This window comes from Streptopelia decaocto (assembly GCF_964273445.1).
Source record: "Streptopelia decaocto genome assembly, chromosome: 2".
In the NCBI taxonomy this organism is placed as follows: domain Eukaryota; kingdom Metazoa; phylum Chordata; class Aves; order Columbiformes; family Columbidae; genus Streptopelia; species Streptopelia decaocto.
Window position 1 is genome coordinate 114,909,917 of NC_138655.1, and position 24,888 is coordinate 114,934,804.

The following is a 24,888-nucleotide window of genomic DNA, read 5'->3' on the forward strand; positions in this document are numbered from 1 at the left end:
ACATCGTATAACCTTTAATTCCCCTTTCAAAGAGACTCTGTGATTGGGCCAGAATCGTTCATTGTCTCCTTTAAGAGGCTTGCAACATGCCTACTAGATATTGTTTTCTGCTGTCCTAAGTAACTATTCCAAATAAAGCCAAAAGTCTCATTGATATGCTTAGCAGCTGCCTGGAAAGTCTCAATATAATATTTTGTATGAGACAACTTGCAAGTCTGTGGCACAATGCTATCCTACAGCATAATTTCCCGTAGCACAGCACAGTCTTCCATGTCTTGGTCCCTCATTTCCTTCACAGTGCTTTGTATAGCTCATATAACATATTTAAGGCAGTGAACTCTCCTAGGTCTACATCTACTCATGAAATTCAAAAGGTTTTTTAAAATTCTCAGCATGTCTGAAGAGCATACTAGCATACAATGGAGTGACAGGGAGTTACCTCCATACACTACATACTATACCTCAATAGCAAGAGATTAGCAAGCTCAGATATTAAGAGTTTCATGTAAATTAACTGTTGAGCAGTTCTTTTGAGTTTTGGTAAATTCTACAGCCAGGGTTCAATGGCATACTACCACAGGTAGTTTGCTAGCAATACTGGAGTTTGGTAGCTGAAGACTAACTGAACATCATCTATGCAAGCAGCAACCACAGCAGTAATAACATAGTCATACTCATAAGGAGCTCACAGAGTCTGCACAGAATTCAGGTCTCCTCTTGCTCTTGAGGCTTCCTCCTTTGCTCATAATTCCTCTGTTTAAAACCTTCTTGATAGCACTTCTCTTCAGCAGATTTAGACACACAAGCAATTCAACTATAAGCAATGGTGTCCAAGTTCAGGACACTGCTGAGAGGACTTATTTCTTCTTTTCTCAGTGAGAAATTCTCACTGCTTCCTGCTGAGACCTTTGCAATTCAGGTCTTAAGCTTCTTTTCAGTAGGTAAGGCACTCTGGCACTCTGTTCTGCTTTGTTTTTCTACCTCTACAATTGTTTGAGTTTTGTCCTAAGCCAGTACACTGTACCAGTGGGAGAAATCAGAGCTTACCTTTTGCTCTAATATAGAAATAAATGTGTTCCAACTAAGGCAACTTCATTACTCCCCACCGCCCCCCCCCCCCATTGTGTGTAAGTACAGAATTCAACCTGTACAAAATCCTGTTGCTAAGATTTGGTCTGGCACCAGATGGAGCAAGTACGTAACTGCACTTCTCACTCCATTTCCATAGCTGGTAGTCCATTGCATTCAGCTGAAGTTCTCCCGTGACCTACAGAATCCTCTGGAATATTCTAACTTGATCAGCCCATTTTATTAATTTGATTTCCATCTTCCTCAGTGAATGCAATCTGTTACTCTTCAGTAATCATGTACTGTAATCATATTTCTCTTCAGGTTTCCTACACAGGGATTATCAACCATTGTGCCCACGTTCATATTAAACTACAGGTGAAGAGATCCATTTTCACTCTTCAGTATTGAGCTATTTGGTGTTGTAGCCTCAACCTATTTTTATCTTTTTAAACGTCTATCATTAAACTGTGGGAATTTTTTGGTAAAGAACATTAAGAAGCTTAAGCATGACACAGCCAAATGAAAAATATTAGCTGGACACAGAAACCTCTCTAAAGCCAGCATAATTTTGTATTGCCATTAAACTACCACTACAGATAGAGATACAAATAACAAAAGTCATCTACAAGAAGAAAACAAAACTTCTCAACTTATAACCAACATCTATCTTGACCTCCCTCAGTAAATGAAGGGAGATATATCAAGAAAAATATTTTTTACTTTACTTTATCACTTTTTTCCTCTTTTATTGACTGGACATAGTTAAATTAAGTTCAAACTCGTTTAAAAAAAAAAAAAAAAAAGATACATAAGACACACCAAATATTATTTCCTGGAGCCTTTGGTGCCTGAGCAAGAACTCAGGCCAAAAATATCATGTACAGAAAAACATTGCAACGCTGTGATTTCATGCCTAGTGTTCCCTTATGGTTTAAGTAGCTCCTTTGGCTCTTACACTTGTAGCAATTAGAATTTCCAGACAGCTCAGTAGCAGATATTCTAGGTGCCCTATATATTGCAGCACTAACTGGCAGAAGGCAGTCAATTCTTATTGTGGATGAATTAAATTCACTGGTATAACATGTGGCTGTAAACCTAAAGACGTTTATAAAGCTTTCAAAGTTTTCATTCTGCCTTTTATAGTTACAAAGCAACAACAGCCAGCTATGTGATGTAAGTCTCAATTTTTATCATGGACTAGGATTTACAGTAGGATATGGTGTATCTGGATCTCATAAATACACTTCTACACTTTTCCTCTCATGCTAGTATTTTCAAGGATAACGTTGTTTAAACATAGCAGAACACTGTCTACTGAAGAACAAATATGTGCTTGATCAGAAGAGTGGAGCATCAGACAAAGAAGAGGGATTGCCTGCCATATGTTCTTGATTTATTGGTCTAGTTGCCTGAATTTGGAATTTTATCAGGATTGTATCCTACATCAGAGAGACAATATACTTTTCCATTACCAGAAGGGTACTTAATATATCCAGATGATAAAGGTTAAACTATGCGTATGTCAATTTTGACAGCTTCCCTTCTTCTTATGACCTGAAGTGCCTGAGGACTGCAAGTAATTAGCACTCTAGAAAAGCCAGAGCTCTAGGCCTTGAGTAGATTTTTCAGGTCATTTTTTTTGAGCAGATACTCACTTTGGAGTTTTAAGTTACACTGTGGCATTACTATACATTTCTGCATTAGACATCCTTCTTCCCTGCCCAGTATTAAAAGTTTGCTAATGCAAATTCTGCTTTTGCAATTAAATAGATATATTCCAACTGCCTGGCTGTCTGTGCAACAGTTAGCTGGGCAAACGAGCAACTGAATGCATTTTAAACACACAGTTACCTTGTTTTTTGCAGATGTATAAGGACTTTCTGACTTTTGTTGTTACCCCTAAGCTGCCCTTCTTAACTTCAACACCCAATATTATTATATTGAACAAATCTGATATACAAACAACATTCAAATACATTTAAGAATAAATATTACAGGACAAAAACAGATAATGTGGGTGAAAAGACGACTGAAGGTACAACTTAGTAAACAAAATGGGAAATAGCTGCAGTCAAAGCGTAAGATCTTACCAGGCACTTTATTAAACTGCAATGCACTATTACACACTGGTACTTTTAAAATATGTTAACACTATATCACAGTTCCCGGCAGCATGAAGTCTTTCCAGAAAACGTGTCATTACTGTATGCAGCGTGTTTTATAGCCAGTATAATTTCATTTGATTATATCCAATAATATTTTTCTGAAATTCTAGGAAGTCTTTCCACAAAAGATAAGTAATGACCATATTTTAATCAGCTGGCACAAAGACTAACCACAATACTGCAGGGGAAAAAAAAATAAGCCTTTATTACACCAAAATGTCCTCAGTTTCTTTTTGCCTCTGTGGAAGAAGTCGTGAATAAAACCTGCAAGAATCTCATTCAAGTATTACGTACCACAAAAACTTTCAACTGTGAAGTTATTTAATACCAAGATTGATCTCTAGAGTTTACCTATTCTTTGACAGAAGAAACTGAATAAACTCAGAGTCCTAAACATCATATTATTATTGCAAGAAAAATTGAAAATTATGCTAACAAAGTCTGAAATCTGTTTTGTATGTCCACAAGCATTCTGAAAAGATGAGCTGTACACCTCTAAGTAAAACAATATAATGTTTCTTTACTTACCAGGCTTGGATTTCTGCTTTGCAACCTGTCTGTGACTGGGAAACTTTGCTGTGTAGCCCGGTATAACTGGTCTTTCCTCCAAATCAGATTCTGGGATTGTAGTACAGCCACCTAGTTGAAAATGGAAGAAACTTAATGTGGTGTTCATGTAACAAAACAAATTCACCGGTGCATAATTAAGGAACAGAGGTGATAAATTAACTGACAGGAACATACACAACTGAAATAATCTTTAACTTCACAGAAACATTTGTTAAAGAAAACTATCATCATTGTCTAGAAAGCTAATTATGCCTTAATGGCTTGTCTCTACTACTTATTCTGGTTTCAAAAAAAGTTTGAACGTATTAAGACCACAGAATATGTAAAACTGCTTCCACATAAAACATGGAAATAACAGGATTTGTATTAAAGACCAGATTATTAGGAGCTAATTTTGTAATAGAAGCAATTAGGTGTTAATGAAATAACTTTACCAAGACAACAAAACTTATGAAGATTGTTAGTTTGCCACAAAGAATGAGACAATGGTATTTTTTTTGGATGAGCTATTAAATACAGTATTTTTACCACACAGTGCTAGAGATATGGAAACATTGGGACACTTTAACTGGCCAATAACACACTGCACTGGTAATGCCTTAGTTGAGTTATTTTGGGATGCATAGAATAATAGATTCTTCATATTTTGCAATATTGCTTTCTGAGTAGTTCATTAGAGAACATAAGGACTTCCAGCTTTCCCTCCAAATGTGTTTAAATGCCTATGTTTAAAATATGGAGAGGAATAATCTAGTAGTATAATAGTATCACCTGAAGATAGCTGCAAGTAGCTTGCAGTGGAATAGGTTAATGTAAATTTATTTCAAAACAGCTGTGATCAGGACATTGGAGGATGTGTCATTATTCCACAGCAAAAACATGGCCATACAGTAAGTGTATTGCCAACAATTTAGTACACAGCTGAGCTGCATCTCTTTCTCATAGCCCTCCCAGGATCACCACTAGCAAGCAAACAAATCTATGTACTTATCTATTGTGTTCTGAAAGCACGTGTTTATAAACAGTACATCAACTCCCAATGGGGTGCACAGACTTTTCACCTTCATGGCAGCTTTGTTCTGTTTCGAAAATAAATGTCATAGTCCCAGCCTCATAACCGGTGTTTTCAATTTGCAGCAACACAGGCTATTCTCTCCTTACAAAATGAGTAAAACAGTTGTTAAAAATAAGGTTGCATGCCCAAGTAGAAGAGCTGCAGTTTCCCCAGCAGTTTCAGAAGCACCGGCAGAGCAACACACGATGTCCTGCAGAATGTACCGCACGGTCTAGGCAGGGCAAAGCACAGCAGCTCCAGCGAACCATGTGAAAACACACATTCCTACCAGAAGAAGAACTGATACAGAATCCTTTGTTCCTGAGGAAGAGGAAAGACCCAGATACACCCTGGTAGAAAGTATGAGACACATTGTGGGGTTTATGTTTGATTTAGAGCGAGCAAATTTTTTCAGTTAGAAAGGAAATTTAGGAGTGAACGTAACAGCAATGTGCAAACTTAAGACCCATGACTACTTCAGATATTTAGGGTACCTGCTGTGAAACTGAAGGAGAAGATGGGAAATGAGAAAAATGTCTTCATGTTGAAAAACTGTAACACTGGGGAAATGTCTGACAATTCATTAAATGTACATGTACCTACACCCTAAATGAAAATAAATACCAGTAAACTAATACTTCTGTTCCCATTTGCAAATTGTGACTAAAATGTAAAGTATGAGATTTGATGAAATGGACACCCCTGCTTTAAAAGTCAATTTAGATATTTTTCATTCTTATTCTTCACATAAAATCTACCCTATTAAACAGCAATCTGTAAGTACAGGACACAAAATTAAGGTTTCTTGCACAAAAGAACTATTAAGAATGGCATCATACATTTTAAAAGGTTTCATAACATTTTCCAACAGCATAAGTGAAAACTTGCCTAGTCAATTAGTATTTATTGAATTTCTCCATGGAAGTAAATCAACTTTTACAATGTTCATTCTAAAACCTGATATTCAGTAACTTACACAACCTTGAGAAATGATGGCTTTTGATGCCAAAATATTTAATTAGTCATCCAAGCTGATAGTAACTGAGTAAGAGTCAGAAAACATTTATTTGCCCTTGGGTACAACACACTACTCACTGAAAGGAAACAAGACTTCCTGTTCTTGATTCTGATGTGAGTGATTTGTTAAGATTTACTTGCCATCTGACACTATCAGAAGTTATTAAAACGTAAAGCAAAATTCACTTCTTCCATAATTTTATTTTCTTGACAGAATAGTGAGGACTGAAATGTTACCAGTGATAGACTATTCTACAAGCAAAGTGGAGCCAGAATATAGAGCAATAGTATCATCATCAATATTAAGAGTAGTAATTATTTCTTCTGCAATGTTACTAATAGCTGTTCCCAATGTTTTGGTTTTAAAATACTACTGTTTCATAAAGCATTCCATGTGCTGAGAGCACTGTTCTTAGTGGGGCAGGATTTCACCAGCATTCTTGCACCAGTAATTATTCAAATGAATGACCAGACAAGAAAGCAACAAAATATTTTTACTTTTTGAGGGCTATGAGTCTTACATTATCAAGGTCTTTGTGCCCCCGCTGCATTTCTGTCTTACTCTTTTAATACCAGTATAACCATCTAACTGAAGGAACTACTAGGATTTGCTTGACTATGGCTCTTAGCTTGTTTGGCTGCCTAGGGCTAGGTAGAATGACTGGACCCTCATCTACACATCAACTTGCATCAACATCAGTGGTATCTGCTTCTTTCAATGGAACTAATGGCAAATTCCATTTTCTTGCTCCACTAGGCACAGGTATCCATCCTCCAGATAACGATGGATACCCTTGACAACATGGATACCCTTGAATGGATACTCTTGACAACCCTTCCCCACAGGAAGAAAGGAGTGGACACCACACTAGGACAACTGTCACACGGAAAGAACCAAAACGTTCCAAGTAAACTATAAACTTTCACAAGACTAAAAATGAAACTGGATAAGGCACAAATATACACCACTGAATATCATATTTAAACCACAGTAGATCAGGATTTTGCAATTCAAAAACATTTTACAACTCAGAAAGACAGCTATCTTATAAAAACAAAGAAAAGAAAAAACCACCACCTTTCCTGCTAGGACTCTAAACTTTTTAATTTCATACTTCAGGGGTTCTACTGAGGGTATCTACTGTGACTTCTCTGGTCAGAGACTAACAGAACTTTTACTTTAAGTAAAAACCCTCTTCAAATTCCTGTATATCTCTCTATACATTTCAAAAAGTATCCACTGCATGTCCATTTTAGCAAGCATTTAGAATTTGTATGCACCTGGAATCCTAAAAGGAATCACAACAACAGAATAATCCACATTAATTCATAATTAAGTGGATGGTACAAATCAGAAAAGTGAAATATTTAAGGAAAAAAGGGGGAAAAGCGAGGCAGGAATAGTAGTACATAAATCTACACACTGGAAATGATCCAAGTTGAGAAGTTCTCCAGATGTCAGTCTGTAAACAGTGCTTCATAAAATGAATTTCCCCATTAATTGTTGGCAGGAATAACATCTAGAATATGTTATTACATTTGACCCACTCTTTCCCCCTTTTCTGTGTAGCTAAATTCTTGTCTGACATCACAGATCTTTTATCAGTTGTGGTAAATCCAAGAAAGCAAGCTTTGGTCAGCAAAACCATTTGATAGGGTACAACATGCATAAAACTACACTCAAGCTAATTGTGAACTTTTCACCAAAGGAAATGAGACTTCTCTTGTTTATTTTCACTACATTTGTTTTTGTAACACATTTGGTTCTTAAGTTGGAAAAAGACACCCCACACCCAAAGGAAACATAAACATATAATACATATAGAACAAAAATAAAGTACTGACAGTTTTCCTACAGGTTCCTATCACCATGTATTTACATGACTTAACATGGCTCTAGAAGTTGAAAAACAGGAAAACAAAAGTAGTATACATCTAAAAAATGAAAAGGCACTTTGAGAGAAATACTGTTTGAGTCTCCTCTTTCTCTTCCACTCAATCACACTCTAAACTATGCATAAAGTTTCCATTTTCCTCCAAAATTAACTCTCACAAAAGTCTGCAAAAAGAAAAAAAAAATAACTTCCTGAGTAGTCTTTGGCAGCAAGAGTCAAATGTGAGCAGGAAGCTCTCTAAATGGTGGGGTTTGTTATCCACTTGTATACCATTATACAATGGAGATAACCTAAACAGCAAAATTATTTCATAGAGAATCCAAAACTATATGCAAAAGCTGGGTCTTTTGCACTGCCCATAATTTTTAGGGAAGTGTATACTAAAAATGCAGTCTACGGCATTAGAGATTATTCTAAAACAGAGTTAATCAAATACTTCTACTGATGCTACTGGCTACATTTATTCAAGTCCTGTAAATTTTATTAGGATCTGCTCATCAGAAAGTAGCTTGCGTGTTGAAGTAAATGCTGCATGCAGGTTTGTAGATAGACAGTGCTATTGTTGCTTTCTAGAAGGAAGATGACAAAATCTATAGAAGAAAGCAATACATATTTGAGTGTATGATGAGGTCCAGGGAACATTTATTCACAGACCAGATCTGGATTAGAGTCTGTCATTTGAATAGACACATTCCAGGAATGCAAGCGTATTTCCATTGCAGAGAGTAAGGAGAAAGAGAAAAAGCGAGAGAAAAAGGGAGAGTAAAGGGGAGAGGGGATAAAAAGGATTTTTTTTATAAATGGGTGTGTGATAATGAACATGGTTACCACTCACAGTGGAAAAAGTCCGGGTTGAGTTCAGATATTAACTAGCAAAATGTAGAGTCACTAATTAATCAGTTATAGACTTCAGAAGATAGCACTTAAGTTTAATAGTGTGGCTACAATTGTGCATTCATAAAATTCAATTGTTTTGTGGCTGATTTGACATAACCAAATGTAATTAAATGACGGAAAATATTTCTGTATTTGATTCCATTAGAAAAATAAATTAATGAAAAATCATAGCAACTGAATGTGCAGTCCCAGATCATCGAAGATCACCAAAACATATTTTCAATGGGAGTACACAGAGACATACCAGACTATTGCTCTGCTTTACTTTTGTTATACTGGAATGTTTCTTAACAAAACTTCCAGTTCATAAATTCCATAGCTTGTGCTATAATAAGTTGCCACTATTTGCATTGAGAGCTATGTAGAGATAATTTGCACCAATTGTGTGGCTTCTGTTTGACCTTGTAGCCTGTGCAAATAGGTTGGACATGCCTAAATTAATAAAATCTTGACTTCAGAAGTTCAGGGTACTTTGTCAACTTGCCTTGGCCATTCTTCCAGGACAAAGCTCAGTGTATGTGCTATGTAAGTCATAGGAATGGCATTGGGAAACACATTGCATCTAACAGCTGTTTTCATTAAGGAATCATTATAGGACATTCAGCCAAGGACACAATCAAAATCAACGTTCAGTAGTACCCTTACTAATGCAGGACTGAGAATGAAATAATGTTAAACCGTATAATGCCATTCAGTATCTACCAAAAGTCATTTTTTTACTCACTATAAACAAAGGATGAATGATGACAGTTGTGCTTTGAGCACATAAATGTACTGTTCCATCCAACAACCTATTCACCTGATGAGCATGGACTGGCTGAAAAACACGGTCCATGTTCTGGTATGTAGTGGGAGAGGTAATTGTTGCTGAGTTTTGTAGTGCTTGGAGGACTTCCATCTGCCTTTATGCAATAGCTTTAAAAAAAATCAGCTTATAACAAGAACATTTCAAGGGGAATATCAACTCCTGACAAACACCATAAGCATAAAAATCACTGTATTTTCCAGAGCACACTGCCTCACATAACACCTGGTGTTTTTTGTTGACTGGATCTCATATCCTCTTCCCCATATTCAGTGTACCACTAAGTGTAGCTTTCATTTAGCATGACTAGAAAAGGTTTCATTTCAAAATTCTTAAATACAGCAGTAGCAGAATTTATAGAATATACAGGCATCAGCATATCTCAGGACAACATTCTTCATTCAGTAACAAATCCAATGTCTTGCTACTCCTTTGGGGAACAAGAGGAATATCCAAGGGTTTTGTTAGAATTAGGTCTTTTTAACATATATAAATTCTTTTGGGACATGTAAATATACATATACATGTATCAGGACATACGTGTGTAAAACATATAGAATTTTATACCAAATATTTTGTTTTCAGTAAGACATTCTTCCACTTCTCTAGAGCTTGTATTTATTGCATTGTTTTGGTAATGCACTGTGGTAAGGAGGCTACTAGATCTTTGCACCTTTTTACTAATTTACATCAAAAACTTATATAGGTAATGCTCCCTTTGATAAACACTTTCCTAACTACTTTTTCTAAAAGTGTATTCTCTACTGTCAGTTCTGGTTTCTATCTGCCAACACACCCCAAGAGAACAACTGAAAGTCAATGTTCAGAGCAGCTGGGATCTCCAAAGCACGCTTGTTAAAAAACTATTCACAATATTGTCTTTGTGTAGTCTCTAACCTTTCTGAAGTGTACACTGAAAAGGAGACAGACTACAACTGACTGTTGTAACCTTGATACCAAATCCTCCTGGTTTTCATCTTTCTAAAGAGTTTAGAGAAAAGTTTTGCTCCTATTCCTATTTAAAACACTTCTATTCCCTGAAGCACATATATGAAGCATTCTTCAAGTTGAAGATGCAAACATGCAGACGCATATATAGACACTACGCGTCAATATGTATACATACACATATTTTGGACTTATTAGTGAAGAAAGAGCAAGTCCTCCTACCCTGCAGTCAGAAGTTGAGGAGAGAGTAAATGTTTGTGGCACGGTTTGCTGGGTTGTAACCCACAAGTTACAAAAGTGTTGTGTCACACAACCATACTGCAAGACTTTCAAGGTGAATATTCTTTGACTGGTTCAGAGGAACAGACAACTATTTACTTTCAAGGAGACTGAGGCATATTGACCTACGCAAAACACTGTTTACAAGCTCCTAACAACAAGAGGAAGGTCACTAATGCTGGTTACTGAAAACTGGATTTTTGTCCCTGCTGTGAGCATGAAATAAAAGATAGTGTAATTTGCTGCATAAAGCCTTGTTATGCAGGTTATTTTTGGATCTTTGAAACAGCCTTGATGGAACAGTAGTCAGACAGTTAATGAGGGGCATATTCCCAATCCAGATCAGAAACTGACTGAAATAAAAGAAAAAGCATTTGAGATGTACACTAATGCTTTATTTTGGGCAAGAGAAGACAGGAATAAAACCTACTGACATCAGATGCAATGTCAGATATACTGTGGATAACAGAAGGCAATGGACTAGGATTCAGACATGAATGGACTGGGATTCAGACATAGATACTGAAGGATATATGTTGCTCCAAAAGGCAAAATTAAAGTGGTAATGATGAGCTACTGAAAGAGTCTTATACAGAACTGGTCAATTTGGAAAAGGATGATAAAGTAGTTTAATACCCAAAATGTCAAATTTCAGCTACAGAATGCCAAGATCCGATTTCAATAACAATTGCAGCTGTTTTAATTTTATGAGAGAAATTATTATTATCAGAAGCAGTGTTGTTACAGAAATCAAAGAAGATGCAAAACCCACAGAAATAATCATAGGATGATAAAACAAAAATGGTCCAGTGGGACGACCAGGAAAAAGGTAAATGCAATTCTGAAATCGACCTGACAATGTTCCAAGTAAGTATCAAGAAAGCAATAATATTATTGAAAAAGGCTCTGCTAAAACGTGGAACATTGTGTTCAATTCTAGTTACCATGTTCATGACAGATTAAATAAACCTGGAAAAATCCAGCTGAAGGCTACTAAGATCATCTAGGAATCACTTACCTTATTGACACATGAGCAGATGACCAGTCTTGCTTAGCAAGAAGACTAAAAGTGGAACAGACTGATCTTTATCAGTAATGCAATTAGGCCAGAAATCCTTAGTGTCTGGCAAAATAAGACACTCTTAGAACAAAAAGGAATTGATCATAAATTAATTTTTACTTGAAATTAGGTTTCTGAGTACCAAGAGAGCAAGGGCTTTGAACAACCCCTGAACAGAAACCATGGAGGTGAACAATTGTATTTATGAATGGGACTGAATTACCTTATTCTAACACAGAGATGGAGTTCCTGAACCAGGAATTTCTTATCTTCTTTCCCCCCTCCCCTTCACCCCCTTCAAATCGAAGATATAGGGGATACAGGACAAAACAGATAGAGATTTATCTATCAGTATTCTGAAATCATCCAACTATCTGTTATCAAAGTATGAGTAGTTATTTAATCATTAGAACATGAATGAATTACTATTCTCTATTTATCTAAAAATATTTTCACAGCATTCAAAGTGAACATGAGACACCACTGAAAATAGGCTACTTCAACAAACTGTAAGTAGTAAACCATCACTTCACAATAGAAAATTAAAAAAAGGAACTATTCTGGGACCAAAGCATCATTGAAAATATTTCATTAAAAAACAGCAGTGATATTGCAAACACTTAAAAACTCTAGTTCTGACAACTCTGGTTCCCAAAAGTATTAGGCAATCAAGCTTACTAAATCCACATTTGGAGAGACACTGGACTATAAAATGTAAAATGCCAAGTGCTGAAATTTAATACAAGTAATCAGACATTGTATTTTTAAGAGGGTAATGAACTAGCCTATGTTCTTCTGTATGTCCAGATACTACTTGGAAATAAAAAACTCAGTGACGAAACAAACATGGACACTATCCTCCTCTTTTAATGCTATTGAAATAAACCCAATAAACATCTATCTGGTGCCTTTCTAATACAAACAGTATATAGAACCTTCGGGCACTAGGAGTCTAGGAAATCAAAGTGTTCATAAGAAAGAAAGAGAATTATCTTTTATTATAACACAGAAATGCACTTGAAATGCAAACTCTGCTGCAAATACTTGCTTTTCTGTTAATTATATCAAAGAGTGCACATTGTTTTCATGTATTGTAAATTTCTACTTTCTCAATTGTACCTAAATATCAGATGTGTCCATAACACGTAAAAGCTGAATAACATCGTATTTGTTGTGTCTAAAAAAAAGTCACTTTTATTTAATGACCAACTATGATTTTTATTAATTGTACTAGGAGCTAAGAACAAATCAAATTATAACAACCTATCTTCACTCCAATACTGCAATAAAAAACATACATTGCTTATATTTACTTTAATCCCAATAGTATTTAATATTTCATTTACTGTATACTCCACTAACCAAATAAATCAAAGTATTCTCTTGTGTTAGCTCAACCTTTTACAACATGAAAATCTCTGGAATTGATTTTGGGAGGAATAAAAATAAAAGCAACTATGGCTCCATTTAGCATCATAATGCCATTCAATTAATGAACTTTATTTGGAGGAAATGAGCACAGAATTGTACATAATACTTTAAAATTACATCTTATCCTCCAGACAGATTTTTTTTCCTTTGTTTAGAACTTCCTATGCAGCAAATTTTGCTCTACAAACTGCATAGAATTTATTTCACTAGTACAACACCTATACCTGTGTAAATCTTGCGATTTTACTAACATAAATAGTGTCCAAATGTTATGAAAATGATACAACTGAAAGATAAAAGAGATGTTCCATTACTGGGGTTACTTTGGACCTTTCTTCTTGTTTAAGAATGAAGGACACAATTCATAGAAGCCAAAATTTTGTATAGTATCTTCTGCAAGTATTTTCAGAAGTAGCCTGGAGATTTGGGTGCTTCACGTGAAAAACCTTAAAGAGAATCAACTAACCAACTTTACAAATGTGCCAAGTACTTTTTTACCAAACACAACAAAAGGTATCTGATGATATGATAAACCACAATCCCAAAAACCTCTAATAACCTCGGAGAACCTTGGCATTGAACTATTTAGACAGGAGGAAGAGTCTGAATTTGGCCAATGTCATAAAATAAATTACATCCACTAGATGATACTGGATATTTAGGGAGAACAGTGTTCAAATCCAACCTGCGTTTTTTTTGGTAAAAAAGCAAAGTCTGTTTTTACAATAAAATGCTAGGTCTGAAACAAAGTGGCTTTTTATAGGGGAAGGCATAGGATTAACTGTTCTGTTTCATCTTATTTAAAAGCTGACATTGCTGCTACTGTCCAGGATGATAAATAAAGTAAGTGACAGAGCAAGTAGAATACAGAGATGCTCTCAGTCAGCTACTTTTATGCCTTATGCTTTTTTAATTCTCTCAGTCAATTCTGTAGCTTTTAAGGATCATCTTGTTGCTTGACTGGAACAAGGGGTTACTCATTTTTTAAAAACTGTTTTTGTAACTGTGACTGGATATCCTGAAATCTGCTGAAGTACAAAGTGAAAGTTGTACAACAAGGGTAGCCCCTACTTCCCTTCCTCTCCAAATAATATTTTTCTTGGTTTTGTACAACACTAGTACATGCTAAAGAAAGTATATGTCAAATTAATGCATAGTTTAAATAAAACATAATTTAGAAACATCTACCTCATCTGCAAGGAAGCAACACAAAGCAATCCAAAGTCTAAAGGATCAAATATGCTATTCAAAATACAACTAAAAGTATTAGAAAAATAACCTGAAACTGGAGAGAAGAATTGAAATTATAGAATTTTACAAATTGCTTTGCACAATCACACCAATCAAGAAAAAGAAAGGAAACAAGTTTAGAGCTACTTTTTACTGTTTTGTATAATATTGTTTCATGGCTGCATATCTCTTTTTTAAAAGTAAAAAAATTTCTTTCTCCTCAATTAATAAAGCTGCAGCTTAAGATCCAATTTTCTATGTATTTTAAGCCAGTCACGTGAACCCTCAATAACATAAGAAACTCATTCTGTCATCCTATTTTTTAGTCCCCATTATCCTCTCTGTGTCGGCACAAAGATACACCTGAAGTCGTGTGATAAAACAGATTTAGAAACTCACCTAGCTGAAAACACAACAGTAAAACAGTAACGTGACTGGGTCTCAGTTTCAATGTTCTCACTATGATTCACAATAGAAATCATAAATGAGATCTTATGTATAAGATCACTTAAAGACAGATTTTGTCACACATTTTGTATTTAGTATTTACTACCTGGAGTATCTACCCTGAAGAATTTCTGAAGATTTTCTATATTTGTTTAACAAAACATTTGATCCTCTATTTTCTTCAAATAGCCCATTTTCCCTACAGTGTCCTATGGAAAGATCAACCTTTCCTTAATTGTGAGGCTGAACATTGTAGACTTCCTAAACACTACAACTTTTTTCACATTTATAGTTATATTAATCTTCATTTTTTTTTTTTCCAAGGAGAATTCTGTGACAATTATGTGACAGATTTATCAATATATATTGTTTATGAAAGCCATAAACAATCCAGTTAGTAAACAGAGCTTCAAACTATTATAAAGAATTTCCCAAGGTCTAACGTGGTTGTGTAGTTTATATCTACTCTGAATAACATTACACCCATGTGTGGTGGGTTGACCCTGGTTGGATGCCAGGTGCCCACCAAGCCACACTATCAATCCCCTCTTCAGCTGGACAATGGAGAGAAAATATAATAAAAGGCTTGTGGGTTGAGATAAGAACAGGGAGAGGTCACTCACCAGTTACTGTCATGAGCAAAAAAGACTTGACTTGGAGAAATTAAACTTACTGGCAACCAAATCAGAGTAGGGCCCTGAGAAATAAACCCAAATCTTAAAAACACCTTCCCTTCACCCTTCCTTTCTTCCAGGGCTCAATTTCACTCCTGCTTTTCTCTACCTCCTCCCAAGCGGTGCAGGGAAATGGGAGCTGTAGTCAGTTCATTACATGTTGTCTCTGCTGCTCCTTCCTCATACTCTTCCATTGCTCCAGCATGAGGTCACTCCTATGGGAGACAGTTCTCCATGAACTTCTCCAACGTGAGTATTTCCCATGGGCTCAGTAACTGCTCCAGCATGGGTCCCTTCCATTGGCTGCAGTCCTTCAGGAACAGACTGTTCCAGAGTGGGGGTTCACAAGTTCTTCCAGCAAACCTGCTCTAGCCTGGGCTCCTCTCTCCATAGGTTCACAGGTCCTGCCAGGAGTCAGCTCTAGCGCTGACTTCCCACAAGGTTACAGTCTCCTTCGGGCATCCACCTGCACCAGCATGGGGTCCTCCACAGGCTGCAAGTGGATACCGGCTCCACCATGGACCTCCATGGGCTGCAGGAGGATCTCTGTATGTCACATGCAAGAAACCAAGTTAAGTCCAAATACCTGTACCCGAATGGCAAACCAAAGATCACCAAACTATAGTTTGCTGCCAAACCCATGAACTTTTATTCTAACTTTTCATAGTGTATTTTAACAAAGTTTTAATAACAGCAGTAGCAATTAGTCCCCACAATGTGCACAACATTTGAAGTTATTCTAAATATTTTAAAGTCAAATTGACTACAAACACTGTCAAATATTATCCTCTTTATATCATCAGATAGCAGGAATATTTCAAAGAAAAGTAAATTACAACCTTTTGACTGATTTTTTTTGCTTCTTCATAAAAAACAAACAAACACAACAACAACAAAAACCCAAAACAAACAAACAAAAACCCCAAACCAAAACCAACCAAACCAAACCACACACCAAAAAGCCCCACAACTTGATGGGAGACAATTTCTATAAAATACCACCCACCAAAAATCCACAAGCCACATACTTCACAAAAAATCCCACTATGTAAACACAGTGCTATTTAATTTCCTTGCATTAAAAGTCTGTGTTCTTATAAAGAATTGGTTGTACAGCCAAGTTCACTGAATGTCTGTAGCATTCTGATTCTTTTGCCTAGTCAAAGTGACTCAAAGACACTGTAAGCTGTCTCGGCTCCCCCACTAAAATAAGCGTAGAATGACATACACATACACAGAATGACCAAATGCCAGGGATATATTTAATTGGTAAAAAGCATCCTCTGTTCCTTTGCTTCATTTTGGTCATGTTTACAACACAAAGTAAGGTAGAGCAATAGCAGCCTGTCTTAAGTGGAAGAGTTCACGCTGAGGATTCAGTGTCCCCTCTGACCAATTCTGAAAGGTTTTTAAGTCTGACCTGTTCCGAAACTTCAAATTTTCTTCTTGATTTCACATGCCACAAACAGTTCCCTACAGGTCAATGTACTTTTCTCCTCAGGCAAAATTTATGAAATCAGGCCAGTATTTAGAATGCAACACATCCCTCAACACTCTATGAGTATGTGACAATAGGGTTTTAAAGACTTGAGAAAGCTTATTTTAATTGAGCAATCATTTCGACACATGCTCATGAAGTTCTCTTCTACATGTAACTATCTACCATTTCACAAATGAACTCAGGAATAACTTTAAACATAAAGTGCTTAAATGGTTATTGCTATGAAGCACTACAACATTTACATTAAGACACTAGCTATACTTCAGATATATGAAAAAAAAATTGTTAGAAATACTAACGAAGAAACTCCATTGACTGAGTATAGACTTTCCCTTCCCAAATGACCCAGAACTAAAAGAGAAATTGGAAAAGCCATTGTCTAGATAATTATTTGCCTAAATAGAGTTACTGAAATCCAGATTCAGTTTCCGTTATGCAGCCAAATAGCCCGCAGGTATAATATCTTCAACTGGCACCAGGCTTAATGCTTTTTTATCGATCTGCCCATAGCTTAAGTGCACACATAAGGATATGGATTGTTAAACAATTCTTGTTATCTATCACCGATTATGGAAATATAATACATCTTGCAGCAGCATCTGCACTTTCTCTAACATGAAATGCTACTTAGAGCAGACTGTTCATTTCAACACTTGTGGTATTTTTTGTGCACCAGCTAAATGGCTGAATTTGTTAAGCACCAATTACACAATGGGCCCTCTCTGTATAAGGAAGCTTATAGTGTAAGCAATAATGTATCATTAGATTCTTTGTATTAATATGTGAGTTGCATCACATGTAATGTAGAATTATATCTGTAACTAACAAGGTACATTCAAACTCTTTGTATTTCTTGTCTTCCCCCAGAGATCCTCAGCTTCTGCTCATCCAATGATTTCAAACAAAACAAAAATGTTAGGGGGAAATATAATATTTCAAGTTCATATTTTGTGGCAGTTGCCTTTGCAAAGGGTTTGGTACAGCTATTAATACAAATGCTGAGTGTTTCCTGCTTGGGGATTAGTAGAAATAAATAGAAACCTTTTTTGGCCAGACACCAAAGGAAGACCCTCCTGAAACTACTTCAGACTCTGAAGGTACTTTTCAAAGAAGTCTGCTTCAGAGTTCACTCTCTTGCATTGTGCTAAGTCAGAAGGTTACCAACCAATACATGAATACAAGTAAAAACAGTGAGGCACAGTACTGTCAGGTAAATAGGATAAATCCTGACTAAATTAAGTCAATGGCAAAATTCCCAGTGATTTCAATGGGGCCAGGATTTCACCCTTATCTTGTTGATCAAAACAATTCACTGTTCAGAAGGACCAGACTGCTGTGCCTGCCAAGAATTTCTTAATGCAACCTACCATGGTGAGTAGTAATTGTATATGTGTCTATGACTACTCCTTTTTCATTCTACCAAGGCAAACTGTTGACTTGCCAAAAATATTACAACATAATCAAACAGCATCCACAACAAAGATCTTTCTTTCATCTTAGCAAAGAGCCAGATGTACCACAGCTCTCCTTAGTGTAACCTTACTACTGGTCTGCAAATAAATAATTATCACTCCCTCAATACCCGTTACCAACCACTGACGTTGATTCCTGCTGAAGTGGAATACCTGCATTAAAAAGGAATGGTTTGCACCAAGAAATTAAGTGGTTTCTTGGCTTGGCAATGTCGTGTTGCAGAAAGGTTCCTATTTTTCAGTGAAGCACAAAGCACATACTTGAAGGAATATCTTCTACGTAGCATGGACCCAAATTCAGAGTAGGCTAGCCATGAATAGTATAACTGAACACTTCTTATATTTCTTCACAGGGCTTACAATCTACATCATAACTATGCTAACCAAAATGATCTAATGTATATGCAATTCAATAACCAAAGAGAATCAAGTTATCCACAGGAGAATCAATTTTACACTAAACTAGAATAAAACTCTAGTTTTAATGTGCTGCGCAGACGACCAAAAATAAATGCTCCTTTTGACATAGATACTAGTACTTCTAATTTGGAAATATTTGAGAACAACAAGCATTTTTCCCTTGATAACTAATTAAATGAAATAATCAAGCAGAACTGGTTAATTTGTTCTCCCCAGACTGGGAAAGTACTGCAGAGCATCAGTTCCACCAATACAGTGCCTTTGTAGGGAAACGGCAGTTGTTTACTGCCACAGGCGTCACAAGAACCTATCTTAATTTCAGAAGGGCATTTAGAATGGAATCACAGGAGCATAGGAAAATTCTATCTATAACACAGGATACTGGCCCTTGCTCGACCTTAACCTCTTTAATTATCTCATCATATCTGCCTGGATTCTACTTTCCATTACTCCACAGAATTTCCTCCTTCTCAAAAACTTATGGTAGAACTTAATCAGACACAGGATATCTAACATAATTTATTTCACTAAGTTTAATCTCCTGTGTAACTGTGAACTCCTGTCACATTATTGCCTGCTTTATCAATGACCTGATTCAAATGAGAATGTCAGTTTATAACTTCATCTAAGTATCCCTGAACAGCAGCCTAATGCCCCTAATAACTGCTCTGGTTACAAGAAACCCTCTCCATTTTAGAGAAGATAGAAACCAATAATTACTAATTCATATCTATTTAAATAGACTTTAAGATTGGCAGGAAACAGTCTGATCATCCAGCCAGACTTGATTCCAAAATGTTCTCCACAAATTCCTACATGTAACTCAAGCATCCATTTATTTCTAAGCTGCTTTCAAGAATGTCACCAGCAATTATTTTAACTTTAAAAACCCTCAGTTTTGACTGAAAAGTTTATTTGAAAAAAGTGCTAGAAGAAACACAAGCTTATCAGTACTCTGATACAGTTTTAAGATAATTGTGAAAGATTTCTCAAGGCAGCTATTAAATTTAATATAGTTCAGCACCACATAACTTACATTAAAAAAGGTTGTCCATAATATTTATTACCCTCTAGCTGCACTATTTCTGTTCAGCCATCCATTTGAATTGAGGCATCCTTCATCATCCACATACATCAGACCTTCTCTTTGATCTCTAATGGTAAATTTAAAGGCTGAGTAAATGTTCTTTGAAACACACAGTGTGGCACAGCTGCTTATTGTTACACAGAAGACAGTAGGTCATTAAAATTGAAACTTGATTAATACAGTGGAACATCCCCCTAATCATATCCCAACTTTGAAGTACTACCCCTTTCGGTGATATCTCTAATTTACAGTTAACTAGTTTTCTTCAAGTGGAATAACAGTCAAGCTTTGGTTAAGGTCAGAGTTAATAAAGTGCATCTTTCATCAAGAGACAGCGAGCTATTGGCAATGCACCCTGCTGTGGTATTTGCACTTATAATACACAGCAAACACCCAACAGATATGCAGCCTACCACGTTAATCACATGGAACTCATCAAACCTGTGGTTTTTACCAGTTTGCTGAAGGTTTTTGTAATCCTACAAGAAAGTACTTCAGTATTTTTTAGTTAACTACACGCTATTTTTCACTAGTGCTTTAGCAGCACTCTAATTAGCGGAGGCTGAGCTAAATTTTTGTCTCAAAGTGTAACTGAATCAAAACAAAACCTTTGGAATTCAACTTTATGTAGCTTTTCACTTTTGCTTGCCCCTTATGACCGATGTGGTTTAGCCAGTGACACGATTAGAAAAAAAGAAAGAACTATTGTAAAAACTTCTCAAATCTGCCAGTGTCATGAAGCATGTTCGACATTTTCCAGCTCAAATACCAGACCAAAGTATTAGAGATGGGTGAATCTGAATAAACATGGAACAAGGAAAACATGAACTTATGGACCTCCACTTACTGTATCAACAGTAGCTGAACTATCCATACCAGTTTCAGGAGTAGACTAACAAGTGACTGCTCAAAAGAACTGAACAGCCACAAACATGACTGGTCTTCCAAAATGCTCTTGTTCTTGGAAGATTAAAAACAAAAAAAATCTGCAAGTTCGCTACTGATGATGCACAACTTTGTCACAATTCAGGAAGATGTCACCCTTTTTCTTCCTAAGAAAAAGACATCAAGACTATAGGGGGGCAATTCATAAGGTGGCTACTGAGAAGCTTTATTTCGTCCTGAGTTGGAGGTGATCACTCAAAAAAAAAAAAAAAAAGGAAATTGAAAGAGATTCTATGCCTCATTGTTCATTGCCTGCCAGTCATAACCCAAGACACTAGCTTAAAATGCCACTATTTTAATCTTATGCTGATTTTCAAGGGTATGAGCTATGCTTGCTGAGGCACAGGCTGTGCCCCATGCTCTTGAAAATCCAGCCTGGCCAACCGCATCTACCTCCAAGTCCACTGATCCAACCACCAAGAGGCAGCGAAAACCGCCCTCCGTCGCCAGATGTGTAATACGTTCCCTGAAGTTCAAGAGCTCTCTCTCAAATTGGTATAGTTAACCTCTGGGAATTATTCTTTAATTGCAGCGTAGTTTTCCACCGTAGCAAAAAAAAAAAAGAAAAAAAATTTATTGGGACAAACATCCCTAGCTCTCTGAAACTCACGACCCAAGAAAATTTCAGCTAAATCGATTATAAGATTGTCATTTTAAGCTTTGTTATCATGTAGTTATGCATTTTTAAAGTAATCTTCTGGTATAGAATTTGTCACGCTTAGACTAAGACCCAAGGCAATTTCTGCTTCAAATGTTAAAGCCACCTTTTACCTACTAAAATTATAAGACCTTTAAAACTTTTCTGTTTGTTTGTTTCCAAAAAAGCATTGGGAACTTTTCTGAGTAGAACTCAAAACCAGCTGTACTTTGCAAGTAAAAACTTTCCAAGTGCCTGGTTCTCTGCAGATTTTTGGCAAATCTATTTGAAAAATTGAAAACTGGGGGCCGGAGCCAAAGCTTACTGAAGTGTATGGAAAAACTCCCATAGATTTCATCAGGATTTGGATTAGGCCCTAAAAAAGTCTGAAGTAATTGAAAAATCAGTTCTGCATGGACAAAATATGAAATTTTCACTAGGTTTAGATTTATTAGACTCTTTTATGGTAATATGGAAGAGTAAATACATTATAAGTGGTGTTAGTGATGTACATATCATTTTGCACTGTTAATTCACCACAGAGTTCCACAGACTCATACCTGTTACTTATACTACCTACATAGTAAAAATGATGAAATCAATCCCACATAAACAAACACCTTTACTTCATTTTAAAAAGGCCTGAATGTTGAGAATGTTGAGACTATCCTAGCTCAAGTGTTTTTCTTTTTTCTGTTTTTTTTTGAGGACCAAACAAAATATGGACTGTTTCCCTTCAAGAGTTGTAAGCCAAATTCAGTGATAACACACAAAAAAACCAACCCTGCAAATAACTATCTCATTCTGGGCACGCTTGCTCAGAACAGTTTAGAATAATATAACACTAGCCATTTCAGCTAAGATGCATCTAATTTATGGCAGTGTAAGAGAAGAGTCAAGTTTACTCAACCTATCTAGATGTGCCAGAAAACAAAGAAAAGTAGCAAATGCAAAACAAATGGGTTGTGGTACCTGAAACAACAGCCACAACATCTCCTGATTTGTAAACGGTTGCATCTCTACTGACTAAATGATGCTGCTTCCAGTCAAAAGAAACTGAGTAAGCCATTAACCATGACATATTCTGGCTTGAGGTATATATCACATTAAAAGAAATACTTACAATCAAGAGAAATGTTGCACGCACATATATATATATATATATATATATATATATATATATATATAAAATTTAAAAATTAAAAAAGAAAAAAAATGGAACAGCTCCCAGAGAACTTGTTTTCAGCATTTTAAGAGAGATGGGGTGACTGGGAAATTATTTTCCAACACCTCCCCTTTCACCCCTCTGTAATATCTCTCCCCTAATACCTTTTTGTGAATGGATATACTTTGTTGTGATTGTACTTAAAAAAATTTTGTGGTGGCCTTGTCTAGATAGGAACTAGAAAGGAAAAGTAATATCATCTAAACAGCAGAGCTAATTATGTTCTTCAAATGTCTACAGCTCATGCATGAATATTAAGGCACTTCATCATATAGGTTGTTCTTGAAACACCACAGGAAACTAAAACTTAAAGTAACCAAAGGAAACCTGTGAAGTGGAAATCCAAAGTACGACTGGTGGTATAAGACTGACTACCCATTAATAGCACACCTTAAATAAAAGGATTAAGCTACATTATTAAAGTGTGATTTTATTTAAAAATAGATTACATCATTTGTTACAGCCTCTTAAAATAACTATCTAGGTTTTACTTTTACTTTTTCACTTGCTACTATTGAGTCTTCTGAAACTGAAGGTCAGTGGCTGTATACTTTCTCCTTCAGCAATACTTTTTCCATAGTTTTGAACAATTAGATTATTAGTGCAAATTTTAGAAGTTTACTTCTGCTTGTGGTCTCTCAAGGAGTCAAACAATATAGCAAATAAAGCCCAGTGACAAGCACGATCATTACAGAAAATTCTTTCAACTGACAATTATTTTCACCAACAGCTTACCTCAACATTATGAATCATTTGTGACCACTTATACTTAAGTAGGACATATTAAAATTTAATGGATTTCAATACAAAGAGCCAGCAATAGGATTGTACACACCGAGGCACTAATGTGTTGATCCTAACTGTACTTAGATGAGGCAAGTTGGAATTGCAATGCTGCCAACTAAATTTCATAAGTACAACAAATGAATGAATCCCAAATCTCAAGCAGGATTTCTTTTTTATTCATTATGCATGACATTTCCCTCTTTAAATTATTCATTTTTTTTTTAATGTTATTGCTTTAGCCTTCTTAACCTTTGTATTCCTTTACTCTGTGGTTTTTGCCAGCTGTAATATCAATTGAGGAGGGGATATTTTCCTAACAACATAATAAAAACCTTTTCACAACCCTGCACGCAAATGCGTTTTTCTACCCTTCCATCTTATTTTGTCCCTTTTCATAATACTGGATTCTTGGAATGTCCTGGGAGAAAAAAAAAAAAAAGTATTTCCTATCAATGCCTTCTTTTCAATTGAAAAAAATCATTCAAGTTTTACCATTGTTTATGTAATCACAGAATCACTGTAAATTAACCACTTGGAGAACTATCATTTGAGTCCAGAAGGGTGATTAAATTTGACTGAATTCATTAAAATTGAAGAACATCTCAGACATTCTTCCTCACTCTCTTCCCATGTCTGATACTGAGATTTCCATTTTTAAATGAGTTCACCTGAACCATGCAGAATGCTATAAGAACAAGCTGCAAAGCAAGCTGGCTCACCACAATCTATTAATTTGTAGCCTGTGTTTTTACAGTAAAACACTTAAAAACAACTGTACACAGGAGGTATGACACAAGACTGCAAGGCATATTTGAATTCTATTTATACACAGGTGTTACTGGCTCATGGCATGACCTTAGGAAAGTCACTTCTGTATAGCCCAATTTTCCTATAAACAGAAATAAATTACCAACATTGCTAAAACAACAGAAATACAAGTTTTAAAGAGTAAAGAAACTAACAATGGAGAGAAGTTACAAAGAGTCAAGGTTCACATCACAGAGCCAAACAATCAGTGTTTCTGGCTTCACTAAGCTGTTCTTAAGCTTTTCTTGAGCAACCACAAAATCTTGTTACTGTAATCATTCCCAAAATTCTCCCTAAGGATTTGCTACTCCCCTTCCGTTTCACTAAATCAGCTTTATGGGGCAAGGGACATATTTTAGTCTCAAAAAAAAGAACCCAAATAATTAGTTTAAAATGTTGGATGTATTACTCTTAGCTTATTTCTAGGCTTTTATATTAGGATAGAACTGGTCATCATGAACAGCC

The 24,888-nt window shown here is 35.9% G+C and overlaps 1 protein-coding gene across 3 annotated transcripts in view; it reads right to left on the reverse strand.

Moving 5' to 3' along the window:
* BBS9 (Bardet-Biedl syndrome 9) overlaps window positions 1-24,888 on the reverse strand; it is a 338,602-nt gene that overhangs the window by 113,018 nt on the left and 200,696 nt on the right. For all 3 annotated transcript variants that reach the window (XM_082045335.1, XM_082045334.1, XM_082045336.1), the window contains one exon: window positions 3,765-3,875. In XM_082045335.1, coding sequence (XP_081901461.1) covers window positions 3,765-3,875 — 111 coding nt within the window. The remainder of the gene's footprint in view (window positions 1-3,764; window positions 3,876-24,888) is intronic.